Source organism: Corvus kubaryi, unplaced genomic scaffold, assembly GCF_017639235.1.
Source record: "Corvus kubaryi isolate FWS band 111438036 unplaced genomic scaffold, C.kubaryi_AGA036_p1.0 37357, whole genome shotgun sequence".
In the NCBI taxonomy this organism is placed as follows: Eukaryota; Metazoa; Chordata; class Aves; order Passeriformes; family Corvidae; genus Corvus; species Corvus kubaryi.
Window position 1 is genome coordinate 8,191,850 of NW_024581117.1, and position 19,383 is coordinate 8,211,232.

At 37.1% G+C, this 19,383-nt stretch overlaps 1 protein-coding gene across 3 annotated transcripts in view; it reads right to left on the bottom strand.

Moving 5' to 3' along the window:
* The window catches only part of FBN2 (fibrillin 2), a 118,070-nt gene that overhangs the window by 19,669 nt on the left and 79,018 nt on the right, over nucleotides 1–19,383 (bottom strand). For all 3 annotated transcript variants that reach the window (XM_042033625.1, XM_042033624.1, XM_042033623.1), the window contains 17 exons: nucleotides 19,249–19,371; nucleotides 18,005–18,127; nucleotides 16,331–16,456; nucleotides 14,079–14,201; nucleotides 13,737–13,859; nucleotides 13,308–13,469; nucleotides 12,255–12,323; nucleotides 11,492–11,617; nucleotides 10,645–10,770; nucleotides 9,972–10,124; nucleotides 5,783–5,851; nucleotides 5,113–5,238; nucleotides 4,222–4,347; nucleotides 3,707–3,832; nucleotides 2,621–2,737; nucleotides 1,038–1,166; nucleotides 654–773 (listed from right to left, as the gene is read on the bottom strand). In XM_042033625.1, coding sequence (XP_041889559.1) covers nucleotides 654–773; nucleotides 1,038–1,166; nucleotides 2,621–2,737; nucleotides 3,707–3,832; nucleotides 4,222–4,347; nucleotides 5,113–5,238; nucleotides 5,783–5,851; nucleotides 9,972–10,124; nucleotides 10,645–10,770; nucleotides 11,492–11,617; nucleotides 12,255–12,323; nucleotides 13,308–13,469; nucleotides 13,737–13,859; nucleotides 14,079–14,201; nucleotides 16,331–16,456; nucleotides 18,005–18,127; nucleotides 19,249–19,371 — 2,067 coding nt within the window. The remainder of the gene's footprint in view (nucleotides 1–653; nucleotides 774–1,037; nucleotides 1,167–2,620; nucleotides 2,738–3,706; nucleotides 3,833–4,221; nucleotides 4,348–5,112; nucleotides 5,239–5,782; nucleotides 5,852–9,971; nucleotides 10,125–10,644; nucleotides 10,771–11,491; nucleotides 11,618–12,254; nucleotides 12,324–13,307; nucleotides 13,470–13,736; nucleotides 13,860–14,078; nucleotides 14,202–16,330; nucleotides 16,457–18,004; nucleotides 18,128–19,248; nucleotides 19,372–19,383) is intronic.

Here is a 19,383-nt window from a genome sequence, read left to right on the forward strand (position 1 = left end):
TGTCACAGCAAATCGTAGTTCAGTGCGTGACATTCAGCTCCTGAATGGCATTCAAGGCTTTCAGAGAGACCTCTATGAACAAAGTAGAACATAAAAATTGATGACAGGTCTGCTGTATCCTCCTTCTCCTCCTGTGAATCTCAGCACATGAGAGGCCTTATACAAAAGGTAAAATAAGGAAACAGTTGTTAGAAGAAACTGATTTAACTGATTGTTCCCATAAGTACCATAATCTTATCAAGATTTTTTAAACTTAATAGTCCTCTGAAGCCAAATGCTTTTAGTTCATCCATTAATTGCCAATAATTACCTCCTGTGAAGATCATATAAATTAAATGAGCACATTTGTTTTATGAATTACATTCTTTTAAGAAGTGACTAAAAGATAAAATACCTCTCTTTTTTTAAAGTATTTTTGTTTGCATTTATGAAGAAATCACTGTCCAAAATACAGTACAATACAGTACAAAATATTTTGCCTTCATTTTTTAGAACCTCTTCCTGAAGACTTTTCATATCTATTCCCTGTCGCCTTGATTTTAAATCAGGAAACATTCACAACCACTAGGGTTGTGTACGGCTGCTTTCCACCAAATTAGAACCAGATACAAATTTCTAAATTGTTCAGAAACAGCAGTTACAACTTGCCTTACCAATGCAACTTTCACTTTTTACTTCATATCCTGGTGGACAGATGCACCTGAACGATCCTTCCAAATTTTGACAGGTACCAGGAGAGCACGAACCAGGCAGTGCCACACACTCATTGGTATCTTTGGGGAGTGGAGGAAATCAAGAAAGGTTTAGAATCTTGTAATTCTTATGGTAACAAATCATGAAAATACTGAAGGGCTCTGTACTAATTTTCTTTCTCTAATGGAATTAGTTGCTTGAAGACCAACAAGTATTCTAAAAAAGCCTGTTACTTTTACTGTATTTTCATTTAAGTCACTATCATTCTCTTGTGATATTTAGATATTCAGACTGTGTTGCTGCCCTCTACATGGGAGCTATTAGTTTATTTGTTCCATACATACCAACACAATTCTTGCCATCCAGAGTAAGCTCATATCCTTCATTACACAAACATTTGAAAGAACCAATTTCATTGAAACACCGTCCATTTCTGCACACCTGACCAAAGAAGGAACTGCACTCATCAATATCTGTTTAAAAAAAAATTTAAAAATATCAAAATTAAACCCCAGAAGTGAGAATTGAGTCGCAGCGTAGTATATACAGTATGTTATAAACACACTCAAGTTTCAATACACATTTCTGTGGAAAAGGTAAATTTTGCAGCAACAAGAGAACGCTGACAGCTGGTGGAAAGTAACTCTCACTCAAGCATTAAGGTGTATGCTCCAGTTAAACCACACTTTTTTTATAGGGTATTTTACTTCCCAGGCGTATAGCATTACCTCAGTTACAGCATCTGGAGAGATTCAATTACTGCCAAGTGACTGCATGACACCAAGTCCACCAACAGAGGAGAAAATGTTACACAGAGTGTTCTGCATCTATATGCACTCAAATTTCCCCCTAAAAACATGCCCTGCCAATCTCAGGTTTTGGACTGTAATTTGCTTTTCCACAGGATGATTTTCTCCTTCATAACAGTTCTGAAAATGATGTTTTGAAATGCTTATTATTTTGTTGGGTTACTTTGATAATGCAGACTTAAAGGAGTACTGCAGAAGGAAAAATATGGGTGAGGAAGAATAAATGAAAAGGAGACTGGATAAGCACCATGGTGTAAGACAATCTTGTACTTTGCAGCAGACTCTTCTTACTTTAATATTGTGTTTCCTGGATAAGGAGAGGATTTAAAATGCTTTTTTAAGACGTATTACTCCTGAAGCTGAACAGAACAATTAGACTTCGCTGTGTCTTCCTTCTGTAGCAGAAAGGAGTGTAAAGCCTCCCTCTTTTTTTTTGCTTATGTGCTCTGCACAAGGAAGAGGATCTTGAGGTTTATGAGCCTGTTCCTCAGCCCAGGGAGGTTTTGGCATTAAAGTAGTCCAAACTCATCAGATATTCTGCTGCCCTGTGCTTTAGGGAATGTGAAATAGCAACGCCTGTGTCAGCTCTGTGTAACTCTGCTCATTTTTGGAGAGCAGATCTGGCAGGTTACGGATCAGCTGTCCTGACTTTCTTACTGCTGGTCTGCTTCCTCTTTCACACCCTGTGCAAGAGTCAAGCAAAATGGAGAAATAAAAGAATGATTTTAAATTCATGAGGCAGCACAGGTGGTGGGATAAAACACATTGCAAGTGCTGCCTGTGGACTGTGCCTGTAGTCAAAGATGTGCTGTAAATACCAAGGAAGTCTAAAGGAGGCGATAGATGCATTAAAACGTCAGTGAATCGAAAAGTTGCCCAAGTGGTCCAGAGATATAGGATAATATTATATTTTCTCAAATGCCTGTAATTAAAACCCACTTTTGATTAGTTTAAAACATGACAGCAAGGATTAACCTCTAGGGCTGGTAACAGTAGAAGCTACTGCACTCAACTTTCTTCACACTCTGACATCTCTCTTCTTGTTTAACTACACACCATCCTCCCTGGCATGCCAAGCCACCAGCAATCAAAATAAAAGTTTGGAGTACATCTCTTACCCACACAATCATTATTACGAGTTAATTCAAATCCTGGATAACACAGGCAGTTGTATGATCCAACTGTGTTCTTGCAGGTTCCATTTCCACACGGGTACTGTTCACATTCATCAACATCTGCAAGGAGAGACAAACTGCATTTGAGAACTGCTTTTCCCAGGTATTGCCTGGACACAATTACAATTGTTTTTGCTGAAAATGCAATTCACAGTTCGATTTATATATGTAAGTATATTATGTCAATATTTATATCCAGAATTACAAAGAGTGCTTACAAACTTTTGCAAACATCCATTTTTAAAAGGCATTGAAGTTCAATGCCTCCTGCTGTGTATTACAGTAATTTCTGGAATTTCATGGGGATCTGCAAGCTATTGACATTTTATCCTGATAGTTCTTCAAAATTTTGCATTGTCAAAACAGGTCACTTTCCCAAATATCCTCCTCAGATCATCTAATGTGATTTAGTTTAAATACAAGACTCTAGGAATATATGAATATATACTACAATATGAATAGGTTTTAAGTATCTGTTTAAAGTTGAAATGACCTTTTCATTTTAAAACCCTGTAGAAGTGATTATGAACTAAAAGAACAAGGAAAACACTCTTATTGTTCAATCTTATTTCTTGTATCGTCTCTGTCATGTCATCATTTTCACATGAAATTAGCACAAATTCACATTAAAAGGGGGATTCTGTTTTTTAAATGACACATGAACTCAAGGGATTTAAAGAATTGAAAAATGTGTCTTTTTAGCTCCAAGCTCTATCACTTTGTGATACATCCTATAAAACTCTCTGTCAAATAAACCACAAAGATGAATTTTTGGGGAAATGTTTCTTCAGTAAAACGGAGCTGTCTCTGAACACACAGCTTTGTTCTGAGTTTTTTTTCTCAAACCAATTTGTTTTTTGCTCCCTCTGAGGACAACTTCACAGACTTTATTCACAAAAAAACCCAGAAGTGTATGAATCATTTTTTTAATGTCAATATAAACTATTGAAAAAATTAGACTCATTTTCTCCCCCCTACAAAGACCCCACAGCCAAACAAACCACACACAGAAGTATTTTCTCTCCCTACCCATGCACATAGTCTGATCTTGAGATGCCTTGAAGCCATTGTGACATACGCACTGGTAGCTCCCCTGCATGTCCACACACAAACCATGACTGCAAACATTAGGAATTTCCAGACATTCATTGCGATCTATAACAAAAACACAAAACAGATGGTGCACATTATTGACCTCCATTATTTCCTCGTTTTACACAATGATGTTTTTAGAATCTGTTATTATTATTAAAACCAGATTCAATATTATCTATAAGTAAATCTGAATCATAACAAAACTTCATTTTACAGAAAGTGCTTTCCTACACACCTTGAAGTTAAAACTACCGTCAGGATTTGGCTGATACCTAAAGAATGTTCTTTAAAAACATCACCCTGTCTTTTCTTTCCTTTCACTGAGAAATGTGGCTATAAAGCAGAACAGCAGAATGCACAAGGTAACAGAAAATAAAGGATGCTGAGAGAAACACACGCATACCACTGGCGAGGTACAAACAGGAGAGAAAAGCCACCTCATTTCTTACCAATGCAGGCACCATTGGGTGACAGTTTAAAGCCAGCAGCACATTCACAGCGATAGCTACCAGGGCTGTTGATACAGTCAGCATTTCTCTGGCAGAGGTTGTCCCCATTGCTGCACTCGTCAATATCTGAAACACCAAGAGTTCAGTCATCAGAAACCACTCCTGCCTCAGATTTACACTGTGTTTTCTGTATGTGCAGGAGGAAATTTCAGTCCTGCACAAACCACGGACAGCCTGACCTCAGCCTCATGTGCTAGAATGCACACAAAAAGCAAAAGCAACACAATTTCAGCCATGCCACCTTTTGGATGAAGGAACATCCCACGAATCCAACTCACCACATATCGAAGTCACTTAACAATTTTAGACAACTGCCTAAATAAATTTTTGTATTAAAAAAACTGTTCTCTTTGGCTTTGAACTGAAAAAATAAGTGGCACAGTTTGCGACTTTTTAGGCTGCACATGTTAGCACAAAAGCCTCAAACAAATGACAGAACTCCTACTGACTTCATGACACACAAAACTTTATTAGCTTCTATGAGTATCTCTGCCTCTAAAACTGTAGCAGGAAGGACACAAGCTGGAAAACAAATTCAGGAAACTTTTCTTTGAGAAGTTATAAGAACAAGATTTAAATTTTCTCCCTAAAATAAAATAAAACAATAGCATTTCACTGATACCTATTTAGAAGCTCAACAGAAGACAATTATTTATTAAGTGCATGTGCATCTGTATTAAAGACAAGGACTTAAAACTGATTTATAACCTCAAGCCCTACAAAAGCTCACAGTCTGTTTCTTAGATTTTGAAAATCACATGAATTAAATGTTCCACTTCCCTTTAGGATAAGCTTAAGGGGGCTAAGGAGAAAATAACAATTTCAAATCACCTTCACAGACCAAGAGCAGGTCATTGTAGCTGAATCCAGTAGGGCATTCACAGCGGAAGCTGCCAATCTGATTGATGCAAACTCCATTGGCACAGATTCCTGGGATTTCCTTACATTCATCAATGTCTGAAATGGAGAGAAGAGCTACTTTAAGTACAGTTCATCATGTATTTATACACTGCAAGGATTTTCATTTTTGCTGGGTTTAAAACTGATTTGAGACGTGCTTGATCTACAGAAATTACACACAGGTTATAAATTCAAACATATGCCCATTATGACAGAAAATGGCACATGAGGTTCAGGAAGTGATCAAAACAGAGCTGTACTATATATTGGACAAGATGCAAAACTGTTACAAATGTGCAGAGAAGTCCCACAATATTTTTGAAAGCAAAACCTTTTATCTTACTGATTAAAACTCAAAATCATGAACTAGGATGGCAGGTGACCAAAATGCCATAACAAAACGTAGAAATTTAAAAAAACTAAAAACCAACAAACAACAGAAATATTTTACATAAAAATTGGTCTCAATTTATGTTACCACTGTAACTCCAAAATGAAATTTAACATCTTTAGTATACAAAATGTTTATCCTGGTTAACATTATGCAGACACAAAGACATGCAAAACAATTTTTGGTTAAAATAAGACTGGTGAAACTTACCAACAGCTTTTCCAGTATGGATGTCAAAAGTGAAGCCAGGAATATTCCCACATAGGTTCTTGAACTCAACTAGAGCAGAGAACAATGTATTTTCAGGGAATGTATAAATCTCCCAAGAATTACTTGCAGTCTTCTCACCTACTCAAGAGTTGTTTTAAGCCAAATCCATTCAGGAGACCAACTGCCTTTTCTACAATTTGTATTGAAAATTCAGACTGCCAGTAAACTAATGCAAAGTCAAATGGTAATTCATACTTTCCTCAAATCTTTGCAGACTTTGCCATATGAGTAAATGTCTGACTCGAGACAGCAGCCGTTCAGTTAGGTTTTGGTTTGGTTTTTTTAATATAACCCCTTAAGTTTTATTCCTGTTTTCTAGGCATCTGTAGGGAGAATCTACAGCAGCATTTTCAAATATGAGAAATAAATATAATTTATCAGTACCTAAGCTTCTCTGACATTACTATCTATGTTATTTTCTGTGGAGATTACTGCAGATTAGCTCCACTGAACTACTGAGCAGAATGGACACTGCTTTAAAAAGAGATGCTCTAAAAACGCCACATTTTTTAATTTGTTCCTTCTATATCCTCTTTTTTCACCTAGATAATGGGAAATGCTTGGTGTGAGGCATAAAATAAATCAGGTCATGGTTTTCTAGGCAAGGTGTTTGAAATTGAGTGGGTTTGCAACATACAGAGAAAAATTTCTTGCATGGATTCTATTAATTTTTGCAGATGAGATGTTAGTGGCAGAACAGTGCTCTCCAGACAAGAAGTTATTACACATTTACAGTAATGATTTTTTTTCTAGGTAAAAATATAAAAAAATGAAGGGACTACAATTATAAACTGTCAAAATTGTACTATACTACCGGAGGAATTTGTACCTGATTGAGGGGAAAGAAGTAATTCCAGTGTGAAGAACCAGTTTGAATGAACAGTTTGCAAACAATAACCATGCAGCTGCTATTCACCACCTTCTGAGATCGTAACAACACTCAAATTATCCAGAAAAAGGTATTTTTCAATATTCAGTTTCCAAACTACTGCCTAGGAAGCATTTCGAGGTGTGTGGCAGGTATTGGTACATTCAGGGCATTAGGCCACGGTAAAATACGCTTCAAAAAAGTGAGTGAAATTTACAAAAACATTAGGTTGACATAAAATTCAGAGGGTTTCTGGAAGCTGAATATCCGGAGATGTCCATGAGTGCTTGGCCCAGTGCTGGTGCTGCTGAGGACCTACAGGACACCTCTTTATCCAACAGGAGGCAGAGTATGGAGCCTGTCTTTGGTGAGTCTCTAAACCCGAAATCCTGACAAATCATTCTAGCACCAAAAAGAGAAAAACAAGGAGACCCTTCTGTATTCCTGCAACTAATGATCTTTAATGTAGAGCAATGGTAGTTTATGTCTTTAATGGCTGTGGTTTGAGTTTCTTGATCATCTACATTTTAATGGCAGCTCCTCAGCAACTTATGATTCTGTAAAGTGTAATGACCATTACAAATTGAATGCTTCCTTCACACCAAACATCCTTATTTTTAGCAAAATTAGCTGATCATTGCTCAGAATGGTATTTGGCAAAATATTTTTCCCACATTTAGACATTCTTAGTAATTTCTCTAAGCCAAGGAGGATGTCTGAACATCAGCATTATCTCCTTTCTTCTGTCCTACTGTTTAATGGCTGCTTAATGCTCACCCAGATTATTCTTGCACACAGAAGTGCCTGCCACAGTGCTTTACCATCCAGCAATCTTCTGCTCTTTCATAGATCTATCTTTAATATATGTTAGTAGAATAATTTATTATGCTAATATATTTTATATATTACTAAGTAAAATTCGAGAGTTAGCAACTAGTTCTTTTCTGCAAGGACATTTATGCCATTTACTGCTGTCAGTAAACCTGCCAGTAAATATATCAAACAAAAACAGAGCCTGGTGCTCACTACCCAGTCCTAGTGGGCAGTGATCACCTACTCCCATGATAAAACACATCAGGTCTGGGAGGATGAAGAAAGCCTCCAAGGACTGAAGGCCTTCTTTCATTCTATGTTATGCTACCTCCATGTTTCATGCATTTCACTGAATTCAGTTTTTCACTCTTCTTTTTTTTCCCCAGTTTTTACTGTGCAGAAGAAGAGCATATTAATTAGGTAAGGATTGTATGATAATGCATTTATACACAGTGCCAAAATATCCACACAAAAACATGCCAGAGATTTGCCTTCTGGAAGCTTGGCTTTGCCTGAGTGACTTTAAAAATATTTCAAAACCCCAATTACTTATCACTATTTTTTATCACTACTATTTTTTAGAACAAAAAGGTCTGTCACATAACAGGAAAAAAAAATGGAAATCAGCCACTCCTGGAATTATCAAACCATGAAAGAGTTCTGTAAATTCTTGGTTACCTCTTAGCAGTGAAGCAGCTTTCTACATTTCTTTGGGCAAAAAAACAAACAAAGAAAAACTATTATTTCTGTTTAAAGTCTGTATGCTAACGGTTATGACCTGTACAACTTGTAAATCCAAACAAAACAGTCTTTACTACTTAAAGTCATCAAACAGAGACTGATTGCAAAGCATAAATATAGAAGGAAGAAAGAGCTCTGGTCACCAAGGAAAAAAAAAATGCAAATGTATTGGCCTGTGAAGTTCACTTACAATCCTCATCAGAGCAGAACAATGCTCTTAATGAGCTTCTGGGCTCAGTCTGGTGGTGTGGTTAAGGTCAGTGTCTCCCAAGCCCTGTCTGTGATGTGTAGTCCCCACCCAGATTGCAAAACAACTGATAACAGAACGTAAGTGCAGCTGTTCAACCATTTACACTTAGAAGTTGTGTTTGATCCCTCACACAATCCCTTTTCGTGGTGAAAAAGGTCTAAGCATGCCTGCAAACACAGTGAAGTCGTTTAGAAGAGCTAACAAGGCAAGACTGAGATATTTCAGGATATATTTAAACCCAATAACTGCTTGGACAATACCAAGCAGTTTTGGTTTTAACAAATCTCTAAAAGTTGCAGAAGTTTTTGAGAATGTCAGTGCCACCAATTTAAAAAATTAATTATTTCTTCTAGACAAGAACATTAATTACATGAATCCCTGCGAGCAGTTTGCTGTATTTTTCTCATCATGTTGTCACCATGATGACAATTTTATGACATTTAGGTAAATTACTATGAGAAAGAATTTCATGAGCTCTCTGTGGTAGCAAACATGTATTTCCTCTCTCAACATTGTTCTATCTCCCATTTCCGACTGCTAGGAGCATTCCTTCATCCTCCCATTTGAGAAGGAGAATGAGAAGGAGCAGGCTGGTTTCTATTCCTTTCGGTCCCATTTTCCTCCTCTTTACTGTGAGGTAAAAATATTTCTTATATTTCCTGTTGTTTACTTCGTGTCACCAGGATAAACTACTTGGAATGGATGTAATGCAATCACAAATGATTTTAAAATCGCAGCACCAGAGGCATAGTTTTAGTGACACTAAACCAGTAAACTTGGGGCAAGTGAATTAAATAATAAATTGTGTTTGTACAAAACACCTGAGTTTTTTAGTTTTATCTAGGCATCTTTGCTCTTTTTTTCAAATGTACAGAATCTTTCAATGAATATCAGGTTTCCTTCCAAGTTGGTGATTCTTTCACCAATGATTTTTCTGGTTTGAGCTTTCAAGGGTATTTTATTCCAGGAAATTAATTCCATAAAGACTGACTGAAAATGAACTGTCCTTTATTATTTTCACCTCCATTTACAGAAGAGAATTTTTTACTTCCCATTGCAATGCCCTCCTTACTGGGCTTTTGCAAGTTCAGTCACCTTCAATAGAGGTAATGTGAAAGCAACCACGCTTTCACATGCAGACCATGCTCAGATGTGAGACAGAGCTGAAAAATCTAGAAAGGCTTCCTACAGTCAGTAATGAAACCCAGTCTTGATGTTCTGACAGACTAGGACTATCAGGATAAATGTGTCTCCAACTACCAAGAACTGAATTACACTCTCCTAAATTAATTATCCTGAAAGACAGACTACACAGGAGGGTATCTCTGGTCAGCCAGCATCTTCAACACCAGTACTATTGCTCAAACTTCTTTCGGGATGAAATGTTAACTTTAGTTACTAGTCAAAGCAGCAGATTAGGAAAGGAAGTAACAAAATGGGACCACAGAAGGCTTTACCCATTCCTGGAGTTGGACACAGCTCACAAGGTTTGTTCCAGGCTTTCCCAATATTGTATGTGCAGCAGCACATCCTTTTGGTCACATTGAAGGGCAGTTCATTCTCACAGGAGGTTCCATTATAGCTTCTGTAGCAAAAGCTTTTCCTCATGTCTGGATGTGAGAAAAGAACCACTTATGAAGTAACCAACACTACCAACATTATGATAATTATGATATTATGTAAATACCAACCCCCTACCAACCCAGACAATGATTAATTAACTCTGTTTTCTGAATGCAACATAAACACAGGCATTTAAAAATAATTTAAGGATTGATGACAGTCTTTGTTTCAGACTTATGTGACATATTTTCTGTTTTCCTTTAAAGACGCATGGGGGGAAAAGGCAAACTCCTAAAAAATCATAAACACAGTATAGATACTCATGAGAGCCATTTGCATGGTAAGCCCCACCGTTTGGAAAGGACCAGTGAAAATAAACCAGTGAACAGTGAGCCCTGTTAGGGAGTAAGAGCCCTTGAATGCTGCATGCCAATCATTGGGCTCTCTTTCCTGACAACATGACACAACTGGGAGCTAAAAATAGTCAAAATAAATACAAAGCACAGGGTCTGGCCCTCAGACAGTCTGATATTCATGCAATTGTAGCAAAGATGAAATTTTGCATACCCATGCAGTTGTGTCCTCCGTTCACCTGCATATATTCAGGTGGGCAAATGCAGGTGTAGTTCCCCAAGGTGTTGTAGCAGGTGCCAGGACCACAGACACCAGGGTGTGCAACACACTCATCAATATCTAGAGACCAAGAAAAAACCATTACAATTAACGAGGGAGAAGAGGTCCACGTCCAAGCAAATGTTTCAGAGAAATACAACCATAATAAACCACACTAAGGTACCAAAATACTTCATTTAAAGACTAGCTTGGAAAATACAGCTCTGATTTTAACTTCTAAGTCTAGCCTTAGTTCTTTTAACTGCAAGACAATACACACCAAAAAATCTCGAAGTTCTTGAACTTGCCACTGAAATAGGAGCAATTCAACTTCACAGAAGATATTCACACCTTCTTCTCATGGCAGGGTTAGTCACTTTTTAGTTTTTGGGTCAATTTACAATTTTGATTCTAACAGTTGTGAAAAATCTCAAACACAAAAGGAAAACCAATATGAACTTTACTTCAAACACTGACTAAATTCAGCTGCTACTCTCACACTCAACATGCAGGGAGCATAGTAAAACTTGCAGGGGATACAAGGTGTTGAAGACAGAAATTATTAATAATCCCTTAGTTAACTGAATACACACAGCTGAGGTCTAACATGTAGAAAAACATTATTATATCCCAGTGTTGCCTTTCAAGCTTTGTGCTAATCATATCACTGGTGCCAGAGATAATGATTTCAGGGAAAACTCTAGGTAAGGGTGGGGTGCCCACTTATGGATTTAAGGCTAAGAATTAATGGTTTTCATAATAACTGCACTGTAACAGGAAAGGAGGCTTCAAGGGACTCAACCTTCACAGATTCTTGTCTCTTCACTGAGGTAGTAGCCTTTTGGGCATTCACACTGGAAGCTGCCAAAAGTATTGATGCAATTTCCACCTTGGCAGAGACCTGGCAGCTCCTGACATTCATCAATGTCTGAAAACAGAGGAAAGGAAACGAAAAAAACAAGTCACCATATTTTCATTCCAGAATGAAAACAAAGAAGAGAATTTAAGTACTACCCTGAAATTTTGCCAGCTAGTAGCTTTGAACTGTCATGTGTGCTTTTTTGAGGTTTTTTTGCTTCTAAATTGCTCTCCAGGAATGCGTGGATAAGATGCTCATTCTCTTCCATTCAAACACCCCCTAAGGAGCAGTTTCAGCTTGTTAAGCCCATGTTCCATTCCTGTTTACAGGAATTTGGCATCTAATTCCTCATCTCTGGCCATTTATTGGAAACAGAGCTGCTTTATCTGATGAATAATTCCTGACACTTGCATCTTCTGCTGATGAGCTATAATTTTCATAAATGGCTTATAATTTTGAAATCCAGTATAAGTAAGGAAGCACACAAAAGGTATGTACGAGATTGTTTTCCTACTGAAAGGGTGCTGGACTTCTTCAATATTCTTTTGCTGTGTGCCTTTTCACGTTGTTTTCCAATTCACATTAATAGTGGTTTTTGCTTTGCACTAACTATAATGATTTCCGAGAAATGCAGTTCCTCTTCAAAGATGACCCTTTTATTATTATTATCATTACCAGCCATCACAGTCATTTATGAGAAACTCACCTTCTAAAATAATAGTGATGGGATTTGGTCTGAATCCTTCTCCTCCTGGACAGAGAGTGTTGTATTCAGCTAAAGTAAAGTTAACAAGAGACATCCTATCAGTCTCATAAAAATAAAATTATGACAACAGAATCATAAAATGTCACTGGTGTTTTAAATAAGTGTTCTTCCCTACAGTCATTTGGCCTCTACTTTTTTGACTATTCACACTAAATAAATTAAGTGCATTAGATTAACAGAAAAACAATGTAAGATCAGGAGTTCTGCTTTCTTTTATTACCATCATCTCAGATACTCTGAAGGCAGGAACAATATTGATTTTTCCATACTGTGTCCTTACAGAGGCCTATATTTTCTATTTTGATTAGTTCTTTAATATGTCAGTATGCCACTGATAAAGATGTTAAACTTGGAATTCCCACTATTATGAGGCTGTAAAGAACAACACACTTGACATTTGTGTTGCATTATTCATTAAAGAACTTCAAAGCTCTACAAAGCTGGTAACTGTCATTAGGTAACAGTTCTGAAAGTACACAGGAGTGACTTAGACACAAATACACAACAGTTATCAGTGCTCTTCTTTGGAGAATAATGAAGCTCTCCAAATTAAAGCCATGATTTGAGTTCTAAGCATAATTAATTTATTTCCCTACCAGCCTGGAGCTGCTGAGCAAAAATGCCCAGCAGATGTATGCACTCTATTCCATTCTCATCTGAAAATTTCTTAATTTTTTTTTTTTTTTTTTAATGGGAGAACAGTAAGAGCAAAATGAAGCACCCAAAACTACCTAAGGTATCACCTGGTGCAGTGGCAAGTGCCTTCTAAAGTTAGCACTGATTTACTACTGTGAGAACCAAGTCTGTCACAGAAGACTAAAGGTCAGGCCTGTGATGCTCAGCTCCACACCTCTGCACCTCTGTCCCTCCGACAGTGGCAGGGAAATTGTCCTGCATGACAGATGTACAACAATACAGTAAAAGACTATAAATACTTTTTCCATCCCTTCCAAAGTAAGACAGCACCACGAGAACACGAGAACATTTCCTTACTGCTGTTTACAGGGGGACAGGTCTCACAGGGGTTCCCCCAGGCCTTTCCCAACGAGCAGCAGCATGAGGAACGACTGACTCCAACCCCAATCTCAGTGTTGCAGGACAGGCCCCCATCCCCTCTCGGTCCATACTTCAGGTAGCAACTGCCCACACGGTTATCTATGTAAAAAGCACACGTGATTACAGCTGCACACAATGATCCAGGGAAAGAACAGCAGGTAATTCCTTACCTAGGAGGAGGAATTCAGTAAAATTGTGCTCTCAAAGTCATTGGCACTTCAAGAACATTAATAGCTACTGATGTCGAGAGAGACAACACTAAAAACTATATAAAAGGAGATGCAGCATTGTGGAACTATTATTTCTATCCTTATTTCCATAAAAGCAGTGACTTCTAAAGTGATACTTCAGGAAGCTTTTACTTACCCACACAACCCACTCCAGTAGGATTAAGCTGGAAGTCTGGAGGACAATTGCACTCGTATCTTCCAGGAGTGTTTACACAAAGACCATTAACACAATTAATGGGATCGGCACATTCATCGATATCTAAAATAGGGAAGCTACATGCATAAATCTGCGCACTGGAAAAACAACAATTTTACTTTCTAAGACAACAGAGCAAGAAAATTTCAAATGCAAGTGAATTTTAGTTGAAACTGAAGTTTTACAAATAATTCACCAAAGAGCTAAGAATAAACTTTGTCCATCTGCATATGTAAGAAGCCACCCTTTTATCTGACATTTTTCTGAAAAGCAATGATTTACCTGTGCAGTTTCCCCCAGTTCTATCTAGTTCATAGCCATCATCACAGATACAGCGAAACATTCCTGGGAGATTATTGCAGGTGCCAAACACACAAATATTCTGGAAGGAGCATTCATCAGTGTCTGAAGAAATATATCAAGAAGAGAAAGTTAAAAAGCATTACTATATTATTATTAATGTTATTATTATTGCTGTTATTATCATTACGTGTCATACTGCTAAAAGCAAAAGGAGACACATGCAATATATTTTAAAAACTAACATTTCTGAGGTCATGTAGAATACTACACAGAATTTTTATTTGTGAATTTGTATTTGTAAAGAAAGTGTAATACGAAGAAAGAGAGGGTGTAGGCATCAACAGTCACATCTCCTTGGAGGAAGAATACAGGAAAAATAGGAATACAGGAAGTAAGAATTATCTGTGATTTTCTCAAGCCCATATTAAAATAATTATGTAGTAACTACAGACAGATGAGCTAAAATGCCTACATGCTCATCTAAATTGAAGATGAAATCAAGTTGAAAGACACTGACAGAAAATTGGATGATTTTGTCAGCTATGGTGTAGAAAAGTGTTGAACACTGACAACACAGACTGCAAAGCTATGGTTTTAGGCACAAACTGTAAAAGACTTCTGAGCTGAAGTTAAGTAGGATAAGAGTGGAAAAAAATCCCTCCATGTACTGTCAGACAGCAAGACTTTTTACGTTGCCAGAATAAAGCAGCTGTGGAAAAGGCAAATGCAATTCTGGCATGTACCAGTGAATTATTTTTAGCAGAGACAGGGAAGTGGAAAGCATTAATATCATTTTACAAAGCACAGCCAAATTTTAATTTGAAATTCTGAGTACAGTGCTCTACTGATGAAGTAATTTTGCACAAGATGTGCAAAAGGGGTATTAAAATTATTACAGCAATAAAATATCTACTTTCAACCTGGCCGGATTGTCTCAACCAGAGGTTGAGAACATATGAGAAAGGTTAACTTCTGAGGGCAATTTGAGAGACACATTTTTTTTATGGAAAACAAATGCTTAACATCCAAAAGTCCTGAGCCAATTTAATCTGGGAATTAAAATTTATAAATACCCTGGAGTACAGCCATGGAATGACCTCCAAATTGGGTCATTGAGAAGCTAATGTTCTGACATCGCAATGGACTTCTGAGGAAAGTGGATTAATGATTTGTATTACAATTAATGCACTTTAATGCACAATTAAATCAAGACTTTGGATTTTGCCCCTTGATTGTAGAAATCAGACAAGGACTCCCCCTGTCATAGGACAAATTAATATATCAACTTCAAAATGAAAGAAAGAAAGGATAACTTCTTTTAAGTATTCAGCACCCAGATATTCTAGTTCTCCAACAGCACAGTTTAATCAATGGAATTCTTTCAGATCTCTGCTGGAATCACAGTAATATATCAAGCATTTCTCCAGAATCTTTCAACTATTGGTAACACACTGACCCAAAAATTAGAATTACTTTGTTTTTCAGAACATTGGTTGGCTGGAATAGATTGGACCTATTAGAGGATTTTTTTCGAGACCATTGGCATCACTGTAATACAACTGAGCTGCACCAAGAAATTCAGTAAAGATGACTGACAGTAGCTGGTAATGATTAACAAATCTGACTACACAGTGGCACAGGTAATTCCTCAGAAGCACCTGAATTATTCTGAAGTCTGATTCATACATGTACACCTGAATGTTAGAACATGCCATGCTCTGGACTGAATATTACAGATTACATTTTGAAACTCGTTTTTCATATCTCACCAAGAATTTTAATTTCGTAAGATGTTACGTGGTTTCCACCATCAAATTTGAAGTAAGTTTAAAAGTTTTGGGGATCCAGCTAAAATGTTTTTATCTACTGTACAGTCATATCAAACAACAAAAACAAAAAGTATAAGAACACAATGGGGAATAGAAGCTGAACTGGACCAGAAAGATAACACAAGATTTTCTACACACTATCCAACAGTGAAAAAAAGGAATTTAAAAAAAAAAAGCAAAATTGCTGAGGCAAACCTCTACTCTGCAATTCATGGATGAAGGCCAGGAAAACTTCATAAAAAGATGAAAGCAACCTTCAACATAATTCACATTGAAGAAATTTCTTATATGTGAAACATGTGGTGATTTCTCTGCTTCCAGCTTGAGGTTCTGTTTCTTGTTCTTTGCTTCAGAGCAGCCAACCCTAACTCAGAGAACAAAACTGAGGGAGCAGCAGCTCACCTTGGCAGGACTTGCTGTCAGAGGCAGGAGCGAACCCCATCTCACACTCACAGCGAAAGGCACCGGGGGCATTCAGGCACTGCCCATTTTCACACAGGTTGACATTCTCTGCACATTCATCAACATCTGTGGAAGACAGGAAAACCGCTCTGAAACTGCAGGTTTCACTAGCAAAAGCACATAAAGATATCCTGATGTTCAAAGAAATAGTGCTGTTGAGCACTGAAGTTATAAAACAAAACATACACTGAAGTAAATTGAAAGAATGCAGAAAACCAAACACAATTTCCAAAATTATTCTTTTCACCTTGCCACGATTCCTTATTCCTTGTTTTTCATTAACAGATGATATATTTTTATAATTATGCAAGATTTAAGATTCAATACTACTAACCTTGACAAATAATTAAATACCTTGCTTAAAAAGACAAAACTTTGCCTCCTGGTATATATTGCTATGCTATTTTGACATAAAAAACATTCAAAAGGCAAATTTTCCTAAGTGAATCATACACAGAAAATTATTATCATATTCATTTTAGAAAATAGTCTTTGAGGATGATGAACATTACAAGTACTGCTTGCACAGTAGGAATTCTTGTAGTACTCTCCAAAAGAGCTATAAAGAAAGAGAATGACAGAGGGCATTCATCATTGCAGTCATCATAAGAAGTCATAATTTTGTCAGGTATGCTTATGACTGTCCAAAGAAATTTTTATGTGCCTTCTTTTTATTAGTCCATACTTAGTACAATATAGGGATAAAACTTTGTGCTCATGAACCAAAAACTTGAAATACAAAAACAAGTCATATTTGAAGGTCCTTATTGCCAAATAAAAAACTTTACACTGCTAATCAGAAAACCTTCTCTCTAAGATGCAAATTAATTTTTATTTATAATTAGCCAGCTAGCCAATTATGAATGCACTCACAGTAGTTTTCTAAGTATTTTACTATCGTTAGGATGCATTCCTTCAAACCTTTAAATATGCTGACTAAATACAAGATGTGAAAAGTCAACAACAGAGAAAATGTTGCATCTCCACTCTGTGGAGATAAAGACCAGAGCAGCCCAAGACATAGTATTATAATTAATATTTAATATTAAATCTTTACACTTTATATAATAAGTGCCAGTTTATGTTGAGTCACTCACTGTGTGAGTAACAGTGTCCATTCTTAAGAGTGACCACTCACCTACAAATTTAAACACAGATATCACAGCAGTGGTTTTTAACTGCAGGTTTGTTTTTCTTTTTAAGAAGTCCTGTGTTAATGATCACATCCTGTTCTACTAATAGACTGAGGGGAAAATAGATGATGACAGAGAGAGGAAGTATAACAGAGCTGGTATTCAGTATTCTTGATTAGAGGGGCTGCTTAAAGCAGGACATTCGTGTTCAAAATAAATGCCATGAAGATGAGGAGGAGGAAGAAGCAGCAGACAGGAACTTCACCCAACAAATGGACCCAGTGGGTCCAACTGGCACACAAGTCAAAAGAACAATCAGGTTCCTTTGTCAGCATTTCTTATGCAGACAGGAAGAATCTTGATCTGTAATGACACTTTCACATTTTTATTGTCTCGCACTTTGGGCTTAGGTCTAATTCACAAAGGTTCCGTACAGGAGAAGAACAACCTGGGACAAGTCAGGTTTCACAAAACTCCTTACCAGAGCAGGTAAAGCCATCTCCAGTGAATCCCTCTGCACAGGCACAGTGGTAGGAGCCCGGGCTGTTCACACACTGAGCGTTGGCGCTGCACCGCTGGGTCCCATTAGAGCACTCATCAAGATCTGCACATCGGGGTCAGAAAGTGCAGGCAGCAGCACAGCAATTAGTACACCTGGCTGGCAATTAACTGCCAAGCTAACCAGCACAACTGCAAACATGGTTTATGTCTCCATAAAGACACAAATTTGTTGCTAGATGATACAGGGTTAATCTATAGTGACTCCATTTTAATACTTCTTCCTTTGAATTGAAACGCGTGGGACTGGGCAAAATATTTCTGAGCAACAGATGGAATTCAACTGACTTGTTACTTGGATGTTAATATCCTGTTAAAGAGCTTGAATTCAAAAATAGCTACAATAAAATTGGAACCAAAGAAACCAGTGAGGTAAAAACCTGTCACTTATTTACAAAGTCTCCTCAAATAGTAGAAGAAAGTGAAAACAATGCAACTGCATGAGAGTTGATGCCAGCTATTCACTTGAATGTCAATGTGGGCAAAAAATAATAAAAAAAGAAAAATAAAAAAGGAAGAAAAATAAAAAAAAATGAAGAAGAAACAAGAAATCTCATACTACAGTGATTTTCTTTAGCACATTACATCAACAAAGCCTAATCGTTAAATGATGCTCCTCTTCCATAAATCCCAAAATGTTCTGAAAACAAAAAAGCAAGTATTACAATCTTTCACTCACCAAAGTAAAGCATGAAGGCAAGGGGACATAAGCAACTCTAGCAGCCCAGCAAAAGCAGTTACATGTTTCCCACTCCTCCAATCCAACCTGCTTTATATCAGGGCTCTATAAACTAGATATACTACAGGACATCTACTAAAAAATGTCTGAAGTTATGGAAATATCTTACTGACAGTAAATCATAAAACACATTCAATTTTTTTTTTTTGCACTCTAGTAGCAGTTGTATTTCGACTTTGTAAAATATGTAGTTAATTCATTAAATGTTATACAGTCAAGTTTCTGAGATAGAAAAGAGATTTTTTTTCTTCAAAATACAAACCTGTGGAACATAAGAATCTTTCATACCCATCTAACCACAGGGTACAGCAGACAAAAGAATAATTCTTTGTTTCTAATGGACTAATCACACAGTCACATTACATGCTTTCAGAAAAGAAAAAGGTGGGAGGGGAGAGAGAAAAAAGCTTTATTTTCCATATACTTACCAATACACTTAATGCCATTTCCAGCCCAACCTTCTCTGCAACTGCATTTAAAACTTCCTGGCACATTGACACATGAGGCATGCATGTCACAGTTGTGAGCTCCAGTTTCACACTCATTCACATCTGCAAGCACAA